Here is a 16,945-nt window from a genome sequence, read left to right on the forward strand (position 1 = left end):
TTTTTTTTTTTTAAACATGAATTAGTTTTACCGTATTTTGTTTAAATCATATAAATACAACTTCACTAAGCAAGTATAAAGGCTTTCAAAAACATTAAATCATACTGACTCCAGTTTTGAATGGATGTGTGTATGTATATGTGACCTGGCACCACAAAACCAGTCATAAGGGTCAATTTTGTAAAATTTAAATAAGCTTTCGATTTATCTATATTTGTTAGGATAGGACAATATTCCTATCTAAATATTTAATATTTATAAAAACCTAAATATTGAGAAAATCCCCTTTAAAGTTGTATAAATGAAGTTCTTAGCAATGCATATTACTAATCAAAAATTAAGTTTTTTTTCTTGAGAACAGCAGGATACTGTTTCGGTTTATTTACTGTGTGGTTTTAACCCATAAAGATATAATAGCTGCTGTTCAGTCTAGTGTGGCTTTTAGTTTGAGTTATTTCTAAATGGGAGACACAGTGCGCAAGATCTCTTAATCCAACCTTGCAAAGATTCACTCATTAGCATGTGTGGAGTGGTGTGCAAGAGTGTGGAAAGTGTGTGTCATGTCACGCCGTTCTTACATCACTTCCAGCGTTGTGTATGTCAGTATGGTTGAGTCAGAGTTCTTCTCAATGTCATTGTCAAAGGATTGAGGTTCTGTGAAAGGAATCGTCTGTTCTTCTCTGAGCACAGAAAGTGTATGACTCCCTGACAATCCCTCATCAAAATAACATCACGTGTTTTGTTAATGTGTGTGTGTACACGCGCATTTAAAATTATCATTTTTTATTTTAATCACATGAAAATCAAAAATGACCTAAAATTCAAATATATATATAAAATGTAGCCTAAAAAAAGCATATATATATATATATATATATATATATATATCATGTGTGGAGTGGTGTGCAAGAGTGTGGAAAGTGTGTGTCATGTCACGCCGTTCTTACATCACTTCCAGCATTGTATATGTCAGTATGGTTGAGTCAGAGTTCTTCTCAATGTCATTGTCAAAGGATTGAGGTTCTGTGAAAGGAATCGTCTGTTCTTCTCTGAGCACAGAAAGTGTATGACTCCCTGACAATCCCTCATCAAAATAACATCACGTGTTTTGTGTCTGGAGGGGCCCTCTGTTTATTTCTCACCTTATTGCGGGGTGATAGTGGGATGGTGTATTTTAAGATCCAGCTTTATTTGTGCTGTATTCACAGGCTAAGATAGTCACTCACCTCCATCCCTTGAAAATAGCCCATGGGTGTTTTATGAAAATTTTTTGTTTTGTCATTTTTATGTCATTGGCTTGTCGCAGTAATAATAGCTTGAAAAGCAGTGGTGTGGATGAATTGTGGGAAAGCGTTGTACATTAAACTGTTTTGAAATGACATTAACCAAAGACCTTTTAGCTATGTAAACTGACGCACTGCATTTAATGCATCATTAACCGTGCAGTACAAATCTCGTATGAAGAGATTAAGAGACTTGATGATGAGAAATGTCCAGTGTGTTACTGCTTCTTGAGCAAACTGATATTTTATAAGATGAAAGTGCCTTCATAAATGGGTGTTTCTTCAACGCCAGGCTTTATTGTACTAGGAATTGATTAAAACTAATGCAGTTCAACTTCTTTTTTCTAATTTTTGTTATATAAATGTCATATTGAAACTGTTAACTAAATATAAAATATAAAAAATACGTAATATGAAACAAAAAAATATTTTACCGTACTTCTATATTTCCTCCTTTTAAATGTACTTTTATTTGAAAATCAGTTTATAAAGAGACTTGATAAAGAGACGTGCTTGAGATGAGACATTTGATGTATGAAGTAAATCAGGGTAGAAAGGTGTGAGCAGAATATATTTTTTTATAATATCTTTAATGATTTAAATATATTTTAAATGTGTAAATATTAATATAATTTTTTTTTTAAATCAAGCTGTAATTTTGTCAAATTATGCACAAAGTGTGTGCATTATTTCTGTTTATTTAGCATACATAAAATGTTAAAAATGAAATTATCCTTTCCTTCCATCGATGTCATTTCCACCACTGAATGCTAATAAAAATAATAATATTACTTCTGATGTGGTGGAAATGATATACTATGGTGGACCTTCAGGGGGAAAAAATGCTAAAATGACCAAATTCTATTGAAATGCAGCATATATGTTCAATGTTGGCCAAGCCAAATAAACTAGTGAAAGTGTCTCTTGAGACTTACTTTCTAAAAATCTAAAAGGGACAAGATTGCCCGAAGTTGAAGAAATATCCTCATGACCTGAATTTTTCATTGATGTTAAATCAGTCGCATTTCATTCTGTCCACACAGCTTTGAAGAAGGGCCGGTTCTGGATCACACCCGACCCCTATCATAATGACGACAACATCCAGATCGGCAGAGAGGTAAAGATATCCTGTCAGGTGGAGGCCACGCCGCCTGAGGAGTTGATGTTCAGCTGGCTGAAGAACGGCCGTCCGCTGCGTAGCTCAGAGCGCATGGTCATTACCCAGACTGACCCAGACGTTGCCCCAGGAACCACAAACCTGGACATCATCGACCTCAAGTTTACTGACTTTGGCACTTACACCTGTGTGGCCTCACTAAAGAACGGAGGGATTCCAGAGATCAGCATAGACGTCAACATCTCCTCCACCACTGGTGAGTTATTCTTATCCTTTACAGGTAATAGCTGGTTTTCCTCTTTTGAGACCATTTTAACAATTTTATCATCTTCAAGATGGTATAGTAAATTATTTTGCATTGTGTTTTATACATTTAATATGCTAAAAAAAAAATTCTCGCTGCATTTTGTTTGCATTTTATTTGACTTGGTGTTGCCCACTCTACATATCCAAGTGGCCACCCTTGGAATGGAATCCATACCACCATTTAATATTAAATAATAAAATAACATAATAATGTTGACGCTGATGAACTAACCAAGCAGTTTTTCTTCTAGTATTTATATCGTATTTTAGTTCTGCTTTGTTTAAATTACCAAAACATTTTTTAATAGTTTTAGTTTTAGTTAACAATAACAATACTGTAACCAGGGCATAAACTGAAGCTGTTAAATATCACTGCCACGAGGATTCAAAGAGATTTACTGAGAACATCAGTCTTTGAATTTCCATGTTTTAACAAGCTTGGCACTTACAGTAACATGGATTTATTAATTATAAATAGCAATTAATTAGAAATCATGCATGCATTACTGAGTAAATGAAAAAAATTTGCAGTGAAAATGGGGTTAATGGTACGATGTCAAGACTCTTCGGCACAACTTCAAAATGATTTATTATTAAGATCAGTTTTTTACAGTGATTACATTTATTATTGTTTTACGGACTGTTTCAGCACATTACGGTTTTATAGCTTTAATAAAACAAAATAATCTCAGCCTCCCCCACTGATGACATTTTAATGATACGAACGTCAATCTAAAAGGTTTTTATTTCATCACGAGACATAGATAATACTGTTTCAGGATTTTTAATGTAGCCAAAATGAGTAATGTGATTTTCTGACTCATTTCATTATGCAAAATATTATATGTTTGTTTGTTTGTTTGCCCTGGGTCTGCTAAAGAAGTCATGCTTAATCAACCTGCAGAAGCAAGATCTCTCTCCCACCAGGCTCCCTGCAGTCGCAATCGGAAATACATTCAACATTGTTCTCCTCTTTTTTTTTTTTTTTGGTCCTGTACTCATTACCATCCGTTCATATAAATCTGTCTTTCCCCCTCACCTTATGTAGGAGAGAAAATAGATTTGTCTTTTATCTTCAAAGAAGGAAAAAAATCTTTTTTTTCACTGTACAGTATTTATCTGTTTTTGTCATCATCTTTCATATCCCACATTTCATATGTGCATGATAGGTTTCATTATGACAGTCCGTTTCTTGTACTGTATGAAGTTTTTTCCTGCTTTTGAAGAGAATCCCAGAAGAATGCACTCATCCTCACTACTCAACTAGGGCCCTTGTTTTCATGCAGCTCTTTTATTAATTGTGTTGAGCTTGTGTAGTGGGCCGTGGAGACTTGGACACTTCATGTCCATATGCTTTGTGTACAGTAAAGTAAGATTCGTGTTTAATGGAAAGGGTCTGTGTGGCACCCCAGTGGCTAATTTCAGAGGAACTGGTGGCATTGTTGAAGATGTAGACGTCTTCAGATGTCCTGTTTCACAGAGCATGTCATTACATCAACCTGACCCCGCGGTTTCTGAGGTCTGGATTCAATCAAAATAGTTGGTGGAAAGTGTTCTGGTCAAATTGCTCAGTCATTTGGGGATTTGATGTGGAAAACTCACATTCCCTTGGACATAGATGTCCTGAGTGCCTGTCAACATTTGAAGGAAGGGTACAGGTTGAGTACAAGGTAGAGTCAGTCGATAGCATTTGTCCATTACCTCTTAAATCAATTTTTTTAAAATCATTTTCAAAGTTTTTAAATTCCTTGTTTTATTGTTGTGATTATTTTTTTTTCTTTTCTTTTATGTAAAGCACTTTGAATTACCACTGTGTATGAAATGTGCTATACAAATAAACTTGCCTTGCCTTGCCTTGCCATTACAACTGAAAAATGTGTTTGTTTAATCTCTTAGTTAAAGGGGTCCTATTATGCTTTTTCACTTTTTCAACTTTAGTTAGTCTGTAATGTTGCTGTTTGAGCATAAAAAAGATCTGCTTTTTTGAAGTCCACTTCAAAAGGAGATATTTTATTTAACAGAAATCACTTTTCAAAAACTACAACAAACGACTCGTTTGGACTACAACACATATTTTCCGGGATTTGTGATATCACAAATATCGACGAATGGGACGAGACCTGGTTGAGCTGCACTAGAGAAGGCAACGAGTGTTATCACTATGTCGGAGACACGCTAGCTTTCCCAAAGCAGACGAACTTAGAGTGGTTACAATCATCCGGGTTTAAATCGCGCTCAAATTGATTTGATTTTGACGCAATATTTACACTGAAGCTCGCAGGCGGCTATGGTAAGGGGCGTGACATTTCCCAACCAGGCGCCGAGTGGTGCCAATCACAACACACACTGGCCCAGCTAACCAATCACAGCACATTTCATATTTCAGAAGGCGGGCTTTCATTTGATACAGGAACTATTCGAGCCGTTCATGCCAGACTGGGGAGAGAGGTGTTGTAATAATGTAAAATATGTGAAAAATCATACGTTTTTCGAACAACCTAGTATGAGAGCCTGTTCTAGTACACCCCAAAACAAAATCAAGACTTTGTAAAAGAGCATAATAGGACCCCTTTAGGTAAAATGAGTAAATGAGGCCAGGCAATAAATGTTAAATGTTTAATTTACAAACTGTTATAGTCACAACTATAGCTTGACAGTATTTACATTATGTATTGACGTAAGACTACAGTAGTAGAATAGCTTACTAACCTTGTCTGTGTAAAATTATATTCAATCTTTTGTTGTCTTGACATTGCAACAGAGATAAAGCCTGTAAACCCGGTAACCTTCGCACAATGTCCGTGCTAGGATACCAAGAAGAAAGGTGACAACATCCTTGTTTACATGGAGCTGAGCCGGTAGTTTGCCAGACTGTTGTCTGGAATCAGCAGAAGAACATAAACCTTGTCTCCTTCCTGTTGTCTGCATACGTTTATGATGTCTGACGGTGAAAACCAGCCAGAAATGTTTTTATCTGACACTTGGTGGCTGACAAGATGTCTTTGTTGATGTACTGGCAAAACTGATACAGATATTATATCTGTGACAAATAACTAGATGTTTATTCGCCTAGAACAGTAGTCCCAGACTGCAAAAATGGTGAATTAGATAAAATTATAAAATAAAAATAAAAAAGTCAAATATAAACAATTAATAAATATTTTAAAAATGATATTCAATTAAATATTATATTATATTATAGTATGTGACTCTGAAGACTGGAGTAATGGCTTCTAAAAATGCATCGTTGCCAATACAGGAATAAATAGCATTTTAATATATATAAAAATGGAAAATTTTATTTTAAATTGTAATAATATTTCCAAAATATACAATGTTGGTGCAGCCTTGGTGATAATAAGACACTAGAGGTGAGAGGTATGACCAAAATCTTATATCACGATATGAATAATTTTATTTTACGGTAACGATATATATCACAATATAGTTATTTTTGCCTTAAATACGGTCTTTATGATATCAACATTTTTGGTACCACTGAAATTTCATAATTCGTGTCACCAACATCAATATAACAAAAACAAAAAAACTAATACTGGCCTAAATTAAAAAAAAAAAAAAACTCAAGCTCACTGAAGACAAATAAACAGTCAGCAATTAAAAAAGAATAAGAAACTAATTAGAAGCAATAGGATAAAATCTACAGTAGAACAAATTGATAATTGATTGCCTAATTGATAGAGAGTCGGACTTGTAACCCGAAGGTCGCGGGTTCGAGTCTCAGGTCCGGCAGGAATTGTCGGTGGGGGGAGTGAATAACCAGCGCTCTCTCCACTTTCAATACCACGACTGAGGTGAGACCCTTGAGCAAGGCACCGAACCCCCAACTGCTCCCCGGGTGCCGCAGCATTGGCTGCCCACTGCTCCGGGTGTTCACTGCTGTGTGTGTGTGCACTTGGATGGGTTAAATGCAGAGCACAAATTCCAAGTATGGGACACCATACTTGGCCACACGTCACTTCACTCACTTCACTAAATAAGAAATGCTACATACATTGTATAAAGTAATCAAATGTATAAAACACTGTATATTCTTCACTGTGTAAATTAAATATATATTTCTTCTTATTAAAGTTACAAAAGTGATTTAGTCAAGAGCAGTGAGATTTTCTCACATTTGTTGTTTGATTAACATGAATGACAGACAGCAGGAATATTACACTGCTGTCACTTTAAGAGCTATCTGGATCTAATATACTGTTACACGTGTTTTTTTCACAGCTGTTTGCTTTCATTTAAGACTTAAATTACTGTGTTTATGAGGATACTTGCAAAGATGGCCATTTTGACACATGCAAGTGTGTGTATTTAACCATTCGAGGCCTGTAAAGTGGCAAAAATAACTCCATTCAATACTCCCACGCTCTATGAGCACCATCTCAGCGCACACATATAGCGAAATTAGTTCTCTTTCACTGCCGATTGTGTTTCAATGGCTTGAAGTCACTTGTTTTTAAACCGCAATGCTTAAAATTGTGTGCAAATGCTTTCATGACTATGTAGTACAGCAAAGTCAAGTGAGCGTGTAACCGCGATAGAGACAATAGTCCAAAATCTCTACCGGTTGACAAATTTCTGATCGTTGATCGTGTCTGCCGGTACATTGCCTACCCCTATATGACACTAAACATTAAAAAACCTTCCCAATCCCAAACGTTTGAGTAGTGTAGTATACAAACTTTTGTAGTATATGTAAAATTTTTTTTGGTAATTACATCATTATGTGATAAATGCTATTGGACCCGGAACATTCCATTCCAGACCTAATGCTTTTTGCACACAGTAACATATTTTGTGCAGTAAAATGATGCATTGTGATATTTTTATAGCTCATTATAATATGAATATTGTGATCATCATCTGCTCTCTTTTAGTTCCACCCAACCTGACCGTCCCACAAGAAAAGTCCCCTTTGCTCTCTCAGGAGGGAGACACAGTAGAGCTGCAGTGCCTGGTCTCCGGCAAACCCAAACCCATCATCCTTTGGTCCCGTGCCAATAAAGAAGTACCCATGCCGGATGGAAACATGCAAACCGAAAGCTACGACGGAGTTCTGCGCATCGTCAACGTCTCCCGTGAGATGGCTGGGACGTACCGCTGCCAAACCAGCCAGTACAACGGCTTCAACGTCAAACCCCGAGAGGCCATCATGGAGCTCATAGTGCTGTGTAAGTAATGGACGTGTTTGTTGCTCATGCACTTTAGCTGGACCTAATTAACTTACATTCAGGCTAGAACATATGTTTCTGTCGAGGTTGATTGTCAAACAATTAATTTTCTGTAAAAATAAATGAAAAAAGTATAGGGGCATCATTAATTGTAATTACAGACAACCTTGGTGAGCGATGCACATTGCTGATCTTTTCTGCATGTCTCATTAAGACTCGCAGATTCAGTTAGTGCAGGTGCAGAGGTTAATGCAATGTAATGCATTCCATATGATCATATTATCAAAGCATAGCATGAATGAATTGCTGAAGAGGACTTTGACTCAGTTTGACTCGAAAAATACAGGCAAGTGAGAGTGTCAGATGTAAGTGTTAACAATCATTTATGGGGAAAGTGAAAAACACTTCCATATTCTCCCCTACATTTCATAGAATATCAAATTATAGTCATAATGCAAATGAGATATTGCATACACTTCATCTGAAGTATGTGAAGAAATTTTAATTAAGTATCTGGCTTTTTAGAGATGTCAGAAAGATCTGTTTTTCCCATAATGCACCTGTCATCTTGTTAATAGCTTGCATGCTAATGGACATGTGTTAGAAGCAACAATGGCATACAGTATAAAGCTCTTCCCAAGGCAGACTGTATGTAGTCTTTTATCCAGTTGGCCTTCTTGAGCGCATTGTTCTCAGCCACCGCTCTTACATGTACTGTATGGCATGACAGTTCTGCTTTGTAAAAGAACTGCATTTCAGGACAATTCACGCATTTAAACACGTTTCATACGTTTTGTATCGAAGAAAATAGTTTAAATGAGATCTGTATATGCCTTAAAGGTGCCATAGAATGCAAAAAAATCACTTTTATAAGGTGGTTGAACAGTTGTGTGGCCGCAGTGTGTGAAAACAAGGAGCCTATAATGGTAAAAATCCACCCACTCATTGTTTTATAATCCCAATAAATCATAAACAGTCTCTCCAAACGAGCGGTTCCAGATTTCTCACTACTATGACATCATACTCGGGAAAGTCCCGCCCATTTTTGACAATCTCTGCCCTATTAGCATAGACACAGCCCTGAGTGTGAAGCAGCAGTCCGCCATTACTGTTTTCTTGCTGTAGCTGCTGGAGATACAATGTCAGCGCCAAAGAGCCATTACAAGTGTCATGTGTTGGGATGCACCAACGAACATAGGAGTCTCCATAGACCGCTGAGGACACGGTGGTTAATTTAATTTTCGAAGGAAATGTCCCGGAAAAAAACCGGAAAAGTCCTATATGTTTGTACTAATCATTTTACGCCGGACTGCCTCACAAACGAGGGTCAGTTCAGCGCTGGAGTTGTGCAAAGATTGCTTCTGAAAGAGGGATCGATACCAACACTTCGTGCGCAAACGTCCAGACTCCAGACAAAGTAAGCATCACGCGTCATATTTTGTTTTCCAAAAGAGCTTCTTGGCTCTCGGTAAGGCTAATGTTGCTAAAGCTAGCATTGTCTCTGCCTGTTTTCACTGATGCTTTCACTGATGTCTTCACGTGCTACCAGAATGATTGTAAATAGGAATGTGGTAGTTAAAAATTGCATTTGGAAGCAATGTGAAGTCAGTAACACGGTCGCCACCAGTTAAATCATAACACCGGTATGCCGGAGCATATGCCGGAGCATCCTCTTCTGAAAAGGGAAGCGGGAGCACCAGCTCATTTGCATTTAAAGGGACAAACACAAAAACGGCGCTTTTTGACTCATACCCTAAAAGTGGCAATTTCAACAAGCTATAAAAAATTATCTGTGGGGTATTTTGAGATAAAACTTCACATACACACTCTGGGGACATCAGAGAACAATTTAAAATATTGTATTAATGCATTCTATGGCACCTTTAATTAACAATGAATTGTGCTAGAAGACAGATTTCATTTAAAACGTGCGCTTGAAGGAACACAATGTAGCGTCGGCTGAAAAGCGCTCAGCACTTCAAGATATAATTGCTAAAACTGTATAGATTCACAAAAAATCATTCTGGCTTGAATTTTAAATAACACTTCACAATACTATCTTGTGACAGCATTTTACTTCTCTAATGTCTTCAGACTCTCTTTTTGTCTAGAGGGCCAGATTGGTCTGAAATAGCCTTTGTGCGTTTCCTGTTGTGCTCTGAGTCAGTGATTTTGTTTGTTAGTCACGATTCGCTGCTTTTATTTTGTTTCTCTGTAATTGCCCGCTCTCCCTGAGCTTTGTCTTTTGTTACACCCTACTATGAATTCAGCATCTGTGATCATTACGTTCTATTTAGGTGAATCAAATAATCCTGACCTTTGCATATTGCACTGGCTTAGTGAAAACTAATGAACACAAGATCTGGTAAGTGCTGTAGACCGGCTCGTGAAATTTGCTTAAACACATCGTACTTTGCCTCCCGGATTATTGTTATTATTTTCTACATAAAATGAAAGCTTGTTTGAAATCGAATCATTTTCTTGGTGGGGGAAACACTTGTCAGTTGTCACCTGCTTTTTGGGCCATGATATTATAATTCAAAACTCTACTCTCCAGTGAAGTATTTTGTCACAGATGACTGTTATAATCTTGGCAGTTCAATTTCAAGTTTTTATGCAGACAGCAGCACTTTTGTCCTTTAGAAATTTGCTTATACTTCACCCAAACATGAGAATTGTATTATCCTTTCTTCTGAGGAACACAAACAGAGGTATTTTGAAGAAAAAACTAGTCATTTTTTAAAAGCAAGTACAATGAATGGAGACTTTTTAAGCTTCAAAAAGGACACAGAAGCACTGGAAAAGTGTCATAAAAGCAACTTAGACTCTAAATTACATTACTTCTTGCATGTTTCACACCACACCAGATAAAAGTGATGTTTTATTACCTTGGTTGATTGTAAGTATTGTAGCAGTCCTGATATTCGATGGCTTTAAGTGAGGAACAGACCAAAAATTTCATTTAACATCTTAGTGAAGTTTAACATCTCCCTAACATCTTAGGGAAGTTGTGGCCTAATGGTTAGGGAGTCGGGTTCGAGTCTCGTACCGGCAGGGATTGTAGGTGGGGGGAGTGAATGTACAGCGCTCTCTCCCACCTTCAATACCACGACTGAGGTGCCCTTGAGCAAGGCACCGAACCCCCAACTGCTCCCCGGGCGCCACAGCAAAAATGGCTGCTCACTGCTCCGGGTGTGTGTTCACGGTGTGTGTGTTCACTGCTGTGTGTGTGCACTTTGGATGGGATGAATGCAGAGCACTAATTCCGAGTATGGGTCACTTTACTTCACTTCACTTAGCATCCACTCTAGCTCCCCTCAGTGTGTTCATGATGTCTAATTTGTCTTTTCACTGAATCACTTGATTCAGTTCATCAAACCAGTTTGAATGATTCATTCACAAATCAAACTCATCTGTTTTTATGATTCAGCTCATTGATTCACTGATCCAGTCACAGCAGTTTTTGTGTCAACAGCTCACTGGAGTCTGTTTCTCACACAAAACAATTGTAGGATTCAGAAAATCTGGAATAAAGCACAGTTGTGTGGACCACTTTTATGGTTCATTTTCCTCCTTTTTGAAACCTAATAGCTCCCCCATTCATTGTAAGTACATTGAAAAAACAACCAGTACATTATTTCACATTTCTCCTTTTGTGTACCACAGAAGAAACAAATTCAAACATGTTTGGAATGACATGAGAGTGATTAAGCGAACAGAATTTTCATTTTTGGGTGTACTGTCCCTTTAAACGCATTCTTCAAATCTCCATTTGAAGCAGCCATATATGTTACACGTCTCCCTGTTAGTAGTAGTCTAATGACAGATACAAGGTCTTTAGCAAAGCCATCATTTCCTGCTCAGCAGAAGCCCAGCTCACATAAGCATTAGCCGCTCACAAAGAGTGACTGTATTTGATGACTCATTCTCCACCACTCTAACTTATGTCATCTCTCCCTGTGTGATAAAGGCTGCTTCCTCCCCCTCCATCACAGACAGAATGATTGCAGTTGAATAGCCCAGCTCACATAAGCATTAGCCGCTCACAAAGAGTGACTGTATTTGATGACTCATTCTCCACCACTCTAACTTATGTCATCTCTCCCTGTGTGATAAAGGCTGCTTCCTCCCCCTCCATCACAGACAGAATGATTGCATTTGAATAGTCGAGGGGGGGTCCAGAGGTAATCCTAATGCTGCAGTCATTACTTGCAGAAGTCCAAGGCACAAATGTATGACAGTGGATAATATCTGCTTATGTCTGTGACAGCTGAACGGGTTCTGCAGCAAGCGCTAGAACTGCGGGGGTGGAGACAGACAGAGAGAGAGAGAGAGGGAGAGAGACAGGAAAGGTGGGATAAAAGAAGCATGAAGACAGATTCTGAAAGAGTGAGGGAGGAAAAGATAGAGGCGGAATGATGACAGGGCAAGAGAAAGTGTGGAGAGTGTACAGAGTGAGCATGTTTGTGTGAGTAAACGAGGAGGGGTTTTGTTGTCCATCAGAGAGATTGCCCTGGATTTCACTCTGTCAAAGCGCTTCAAATCTACATTACTTTGTTATATTGGTAATAAAATGAAACTCTGCCCTCATGTCACAGAACACATAGTGCAGAGGTTAATGCCTGAAGGCCATCTGCTAACTTACCCCTTGGATTTTCCCCTTTTTTCATCGGCATTTAATCAGGATAATATAATTTCTGGACAGAATTAAAAGCTGAACAGTTGAAGCTCATTTCTGGACAGTATGTACATCCATCTGGACTAGTACTTTGGTTTGACTTCTGACTTTGCATGTAGACCTATTTAATTTGTCGACATGTTGGAGGAGACAAGGAAATACTTAAATTCATTATTTGGTTCAAAAGGAATACTTGAAGGCCATTTAGTTGTTTTCTTTTAAATGGGAAAATGTACAGTATTTATATTATTATTAATAATAATAATTATTATTATTATTATTATTATTATTATTATTGAAATTTATTTGACAAGTTTACAAACTGTACAAAAAAAGCTACTATCCCATACACTTTAAAAAACTGTTGAGGAAAAAAAACACAATAAACCATTGGCTTATTTCCATTGCGGTCCCCACTGGTAACATAAAGGATGGACACTGTGTACAGAAGTGCATTACAATTCATAACTTAAAACTTAATCACAATTCATATTTAAAGGATTAGTTCATTTCCAGAATAAAAAATTTCTGATAATTTACTCACCCCTATGTCATCCAAGATGTTCGTGTCTTTCTTTCTTCAGTCTTAAAGAAATTAAGGTTTTTGAGGAAAACATTCCAGGAGTTTTCTCCATAAAGTGGACTTCAACAGGGACCAACGGGTTTAAAGGCCAAACTGCAGTTTCAATGCAGCTTCAAATGGCTCTACACGATCCCAGCTGTGGAATAAGGGTCTTATCTAGCGAGACGATCGGTCATTTTCTAAAGAAAGAAAGAAAGAAATTGTATACTTTTTAACCACAAATGCTCGTCTTGCACTAGCTCGACCTCACGCTTTACGTAATCACGCAACGCGTGACGTAGGCGGAAGTACTGACCTAGTGTTTACAAAGCGAATGTGCAAAGAAAGTCAAACGCCCTTTACAAAAAAGGTAAAACAACGATTTTGAAGTTGGAGGAGAAAATGAGATAGTTTATCACCCTACCCTACCTTTTTGAACCGAAGTACACAGAAGAAGAACTGCGAATTACTTTTCCAATGTGATTACTCAATGTGTGAAGACACGCATTGCAGAGCTAGTGCAAGACAAGCATTTGTGGTTATATATACACACACAAATGTAATCTAATGCAAATGCTTTTTCTATCTATCTATAGCCCTAAACGCAGTCTCTCTCTGTCCCCAGGCCATCAGACCATCCTTACTGTTTAGCCCTGTAGATAAAAACAAGACTGTGAAGGACATACTGTACGTGCAGTTGTTCAATAGGTTGTACTGTGTAAAGGTCTTAAATCATGTCTAATTTTCACAACCCATGTTTTTTCATCTGCTAATTTTTTAGAAAGACATTTTTTAATGATCTCTGCAGTCTTTACCTATTGTGCTATGCTGAGTCATTTATGCCTCTTTTACATGCTTAGACATTGACCTATTAAAATAGGACTATTCAGTGTGAAATGAAGGGCTTGTGAATAGCTTAACAGATCTATATGTCATGTGACTGCTGTATGAATGTGTCTCCATGGTTGCATTTCTTCAGTTTAGTGACAGCCATTCAACTAGTTAAAAGCTGCAATACAAGTTTGCATTATCTTTTCATCATGAAGGATGAGTTTGATCTTTAAAGAAACCTCTGCTCGTGGCTCTGATGATAACAAGACGACCCCAGCATCATCCTCTCCATATACATAGCTCTCAGCCTTCTGTTAGCATTCCGTTTAATTGCTCCTCAAAAACCAAAACTCGCTCCAGCGCTCAGGCTGACTGCCACTGACCTTGAACTCCTGCTCTGATGGAACGTTAGGTTGAAAATGAACTGCCTGAGGACATCTGAAGAGCAACAGACCATAATTTGCACGATGATTCTGTGTCCAGGTTTAGAGATGAAATCTTCCTTCTCATCTGGACTATTGTTGACTCTGGTTTAAAGGTGAACCGTGTCTTTGATATTCAAATACTTTCTCGCAGATAATTTGCAGAAATAGCTATTAGTAATCATTTGTAGATTAATTTCTCCTGAAAGTGCAACACTGGCTCTGTGCTGCTATCAACTGAAGCAAAGCTCAGACAAAGAAAATAAGAAATGGAAATTAAGTTTAAACTAAGAAATGCAGTCACAGTGTGATGTATAATGTCACACTGTGATATATAAAGGTGATATATAGGTGAGGTCACAATTGTAAGTCACGATTTCTCATCTCAGAGAAATAGTCGCAATTGCGAGATAAAGTCATACTGGGAGATATAAAGTAACATTGGGAGATTAAAAAAAAATCTAAATTGTGTGAAATTAAAGTTGCAATTATGAGATAAAGTCACAGTTCCGAGAAACGAAAGGTGCACAATTATGTGAAATTAAGTCACAATATTTTATTGAAAAATGGAAAGCCCTATTTTATTTTAAATATTTTTTTCATTTTATTTTATTTTAATGTAATTTTTTATTGTAATTTTATTTTATTTTTATTGTATTTTTATTTTTATTTTACACCTAATAACTTAAGCTATAAATGAATCTTGAACTGTCTGAACCTTTTGGTTTATTTGAGCAGACCTATTTAATTATTTATTTGTTTATAATTTTTTTGGCCCAATGACCTGAGCCGTAAATGAGTCATGCATCAAAATACACCCACCTTCTCAAATCACGGCCAAGTAGTTTGCACCCACACTAACTGGCCTGTAATATTCCTGATCTCATTCCTCCTCTCGTTCCCCAATAATTCTCTTCCCTCCTCTCTATTGTCCCTTTCAATAAAGAAACATTGGCAGGAAATGGCCACATTTCCAGTGCCACTATGAGAACTTCCTCTGTCCACTGTCATTGTGTCAAGGTCTGCTGTAATACGCCTGACCCTTTATACAATCTCTGTGTGTCTGATGCAATTACGCGCAATTCAATGTTCGGTCCAGAAATAACTGCATTTTTATAATGGCCACAAAAAATAACTGGAAGCCGAGGTCTGACTTTTCAAAAAGTGAGGCTAATATCTAGTGTCCTGACCAAATGCCAGTACAACTGGAGTATTTTTAATGCACTTGAACCCAATTATCTCCTGTCACTTGTCAAGTGTCGACACGGACGCCCCACCTACCACACAACATCGTCAACATTCATCAGTCAAGGGGTTAATTGAATTCATTTTCAGAGCATGTACCGACAAAAACTACCCATCCATAATTAAGCGCATGCTGATTCATGCAAGACGGGCAATGATTGCCACAAAACCAATGACTGTGACCAGAATCGGAACCTCATCACATACGATTTTTGCAGGAGGCGAACAGCTGCAAGCCGTAAAGGTCAATTGGCACTCTTGTCGTTGCTCACTTGCGTTTGATGGGGAACTAGACCAAAAAAGGAGGGAAACAATAACAGAAAGGGAGGGAGGAATAGAGAGGGTGTCAAGTGAGCTTATATTGTCATTTTCTCAGGAGCGGTGTTCACCGACAGCTGAGCCTCTCTCATTAGGACGTGACATTTTTTTAACACTACAACTCTTCTCGTTTTCACAGTGCAAAAAGCCTGGCTTGCAGTTGAAGTGGCTTCTATTTGTAGAATGGGGGGGTCTTCTTTTTTTATCAGAGAGGAGGTGGTGGGACTGGTAATTCTTCCACGAGATTAGATTTTGATGATGGATTATCATATCGTCATGTTAGTTAAGCAGACATGATGAATATGACTGCCGTGCACCTTGGACTCCCAACACCTTGGACTGAAGTAAGTTTTAATTGCATCTAAATGTGGCAAGGCTGACTGATTATTAATGATCTAATATATTTTAATGAAGGGATAATTTCAGTTAAACCCTGACAGTAACGACCCACCTTCTCCTCTTCTCATTCTCAAAGCTGCAGGGTAGAAGAAGAAACTTCTCTAGAGGATTCTCCCTCACAGCAGCTTTTTCTCACTGAATCAGAATGAGCGTCATTCCCAAAGTTCCACACATCCTCCACCACAGCGCTCAGCACTGAAACTAGTCAGTCTGCTAGTAAGCTGGAAGCGCTGCTATTCTCAAGCATGTAGTTTTCAGTTGCGAAACAATTCTGTTTTATAAGTAGCTATTTGTGTTGTGAGATGCTGCAACATTATTGACAATATTTCAGTAATAAGAACTTGTATGTACAGTATTCTATGATGTTTAGAAGTAGAACAAGCAATGTTAGATTCAAAAATTAATGACTCTTCTGGGTCGTTCTTTTCAATTAATCAGTTGAACCAGTTAGATTCAGTGAAATCACAATTTATATATGTGTGTGTGTGTGTGTATTATACAGATTTTTTTCTCTCGTTTAAAACTATTGTTCAAAAGTATAGGGTTGGTTAGATGTTTTTTAATTATTCGATTTTTTTAAGACTTTTCTTTAGTT

At 37.6% G+C, this 16,945-nt stretch overlaps 1 protein-coding gene across 2 annotated transcripts in view; it reads left to right on the top strand.

Moving 5' to 3' along the window:
* LOC107719530 (MAM domain-containing glycosylphosphatidylinositol anchor protein 2-like) overlaps window positions 1–16,945 on the top strand; it is a 157,590-nt gene that overhangs the window by 84,499 nt on the left and 56,146 nt on the right. For both annotated transcript variants that reach the window (XM_016526951.1, XM_016526952.1), the window contains exons 7-8: window positions 2,327–2,656; window positions 7,602–7,895. In XM_016526951.1, the coding sequence (XP_016382437.1) occupies window positions 2,327–2,656; window positions 7,602–7,895 (624 nt within the window). The remainder of the gene's footprint in view (window positions 1–2,326; window positions 2,657–7,601; window positions 7,896–16,945) is intronic.

The sequence above is a fragment of the Sinocyclocheilus rhinocerous genome, unplaced genomic scaffold, assembly GCF_001515625.1.
Source record: "Sinocyclocheilus rhinocerous isolate Xijiao unplaced genomic scaffold, SAMN03320098_v1.1 scaffold2889, whole genome shotgun sequence".
Lineage (NCBI taxonomy): Eukaryota > Metazoa > Chordata > Actinopteri > Cypriniformes > Cyprinidae > Sinocyclocheilus > Sinocyclocheilus rhinocerous.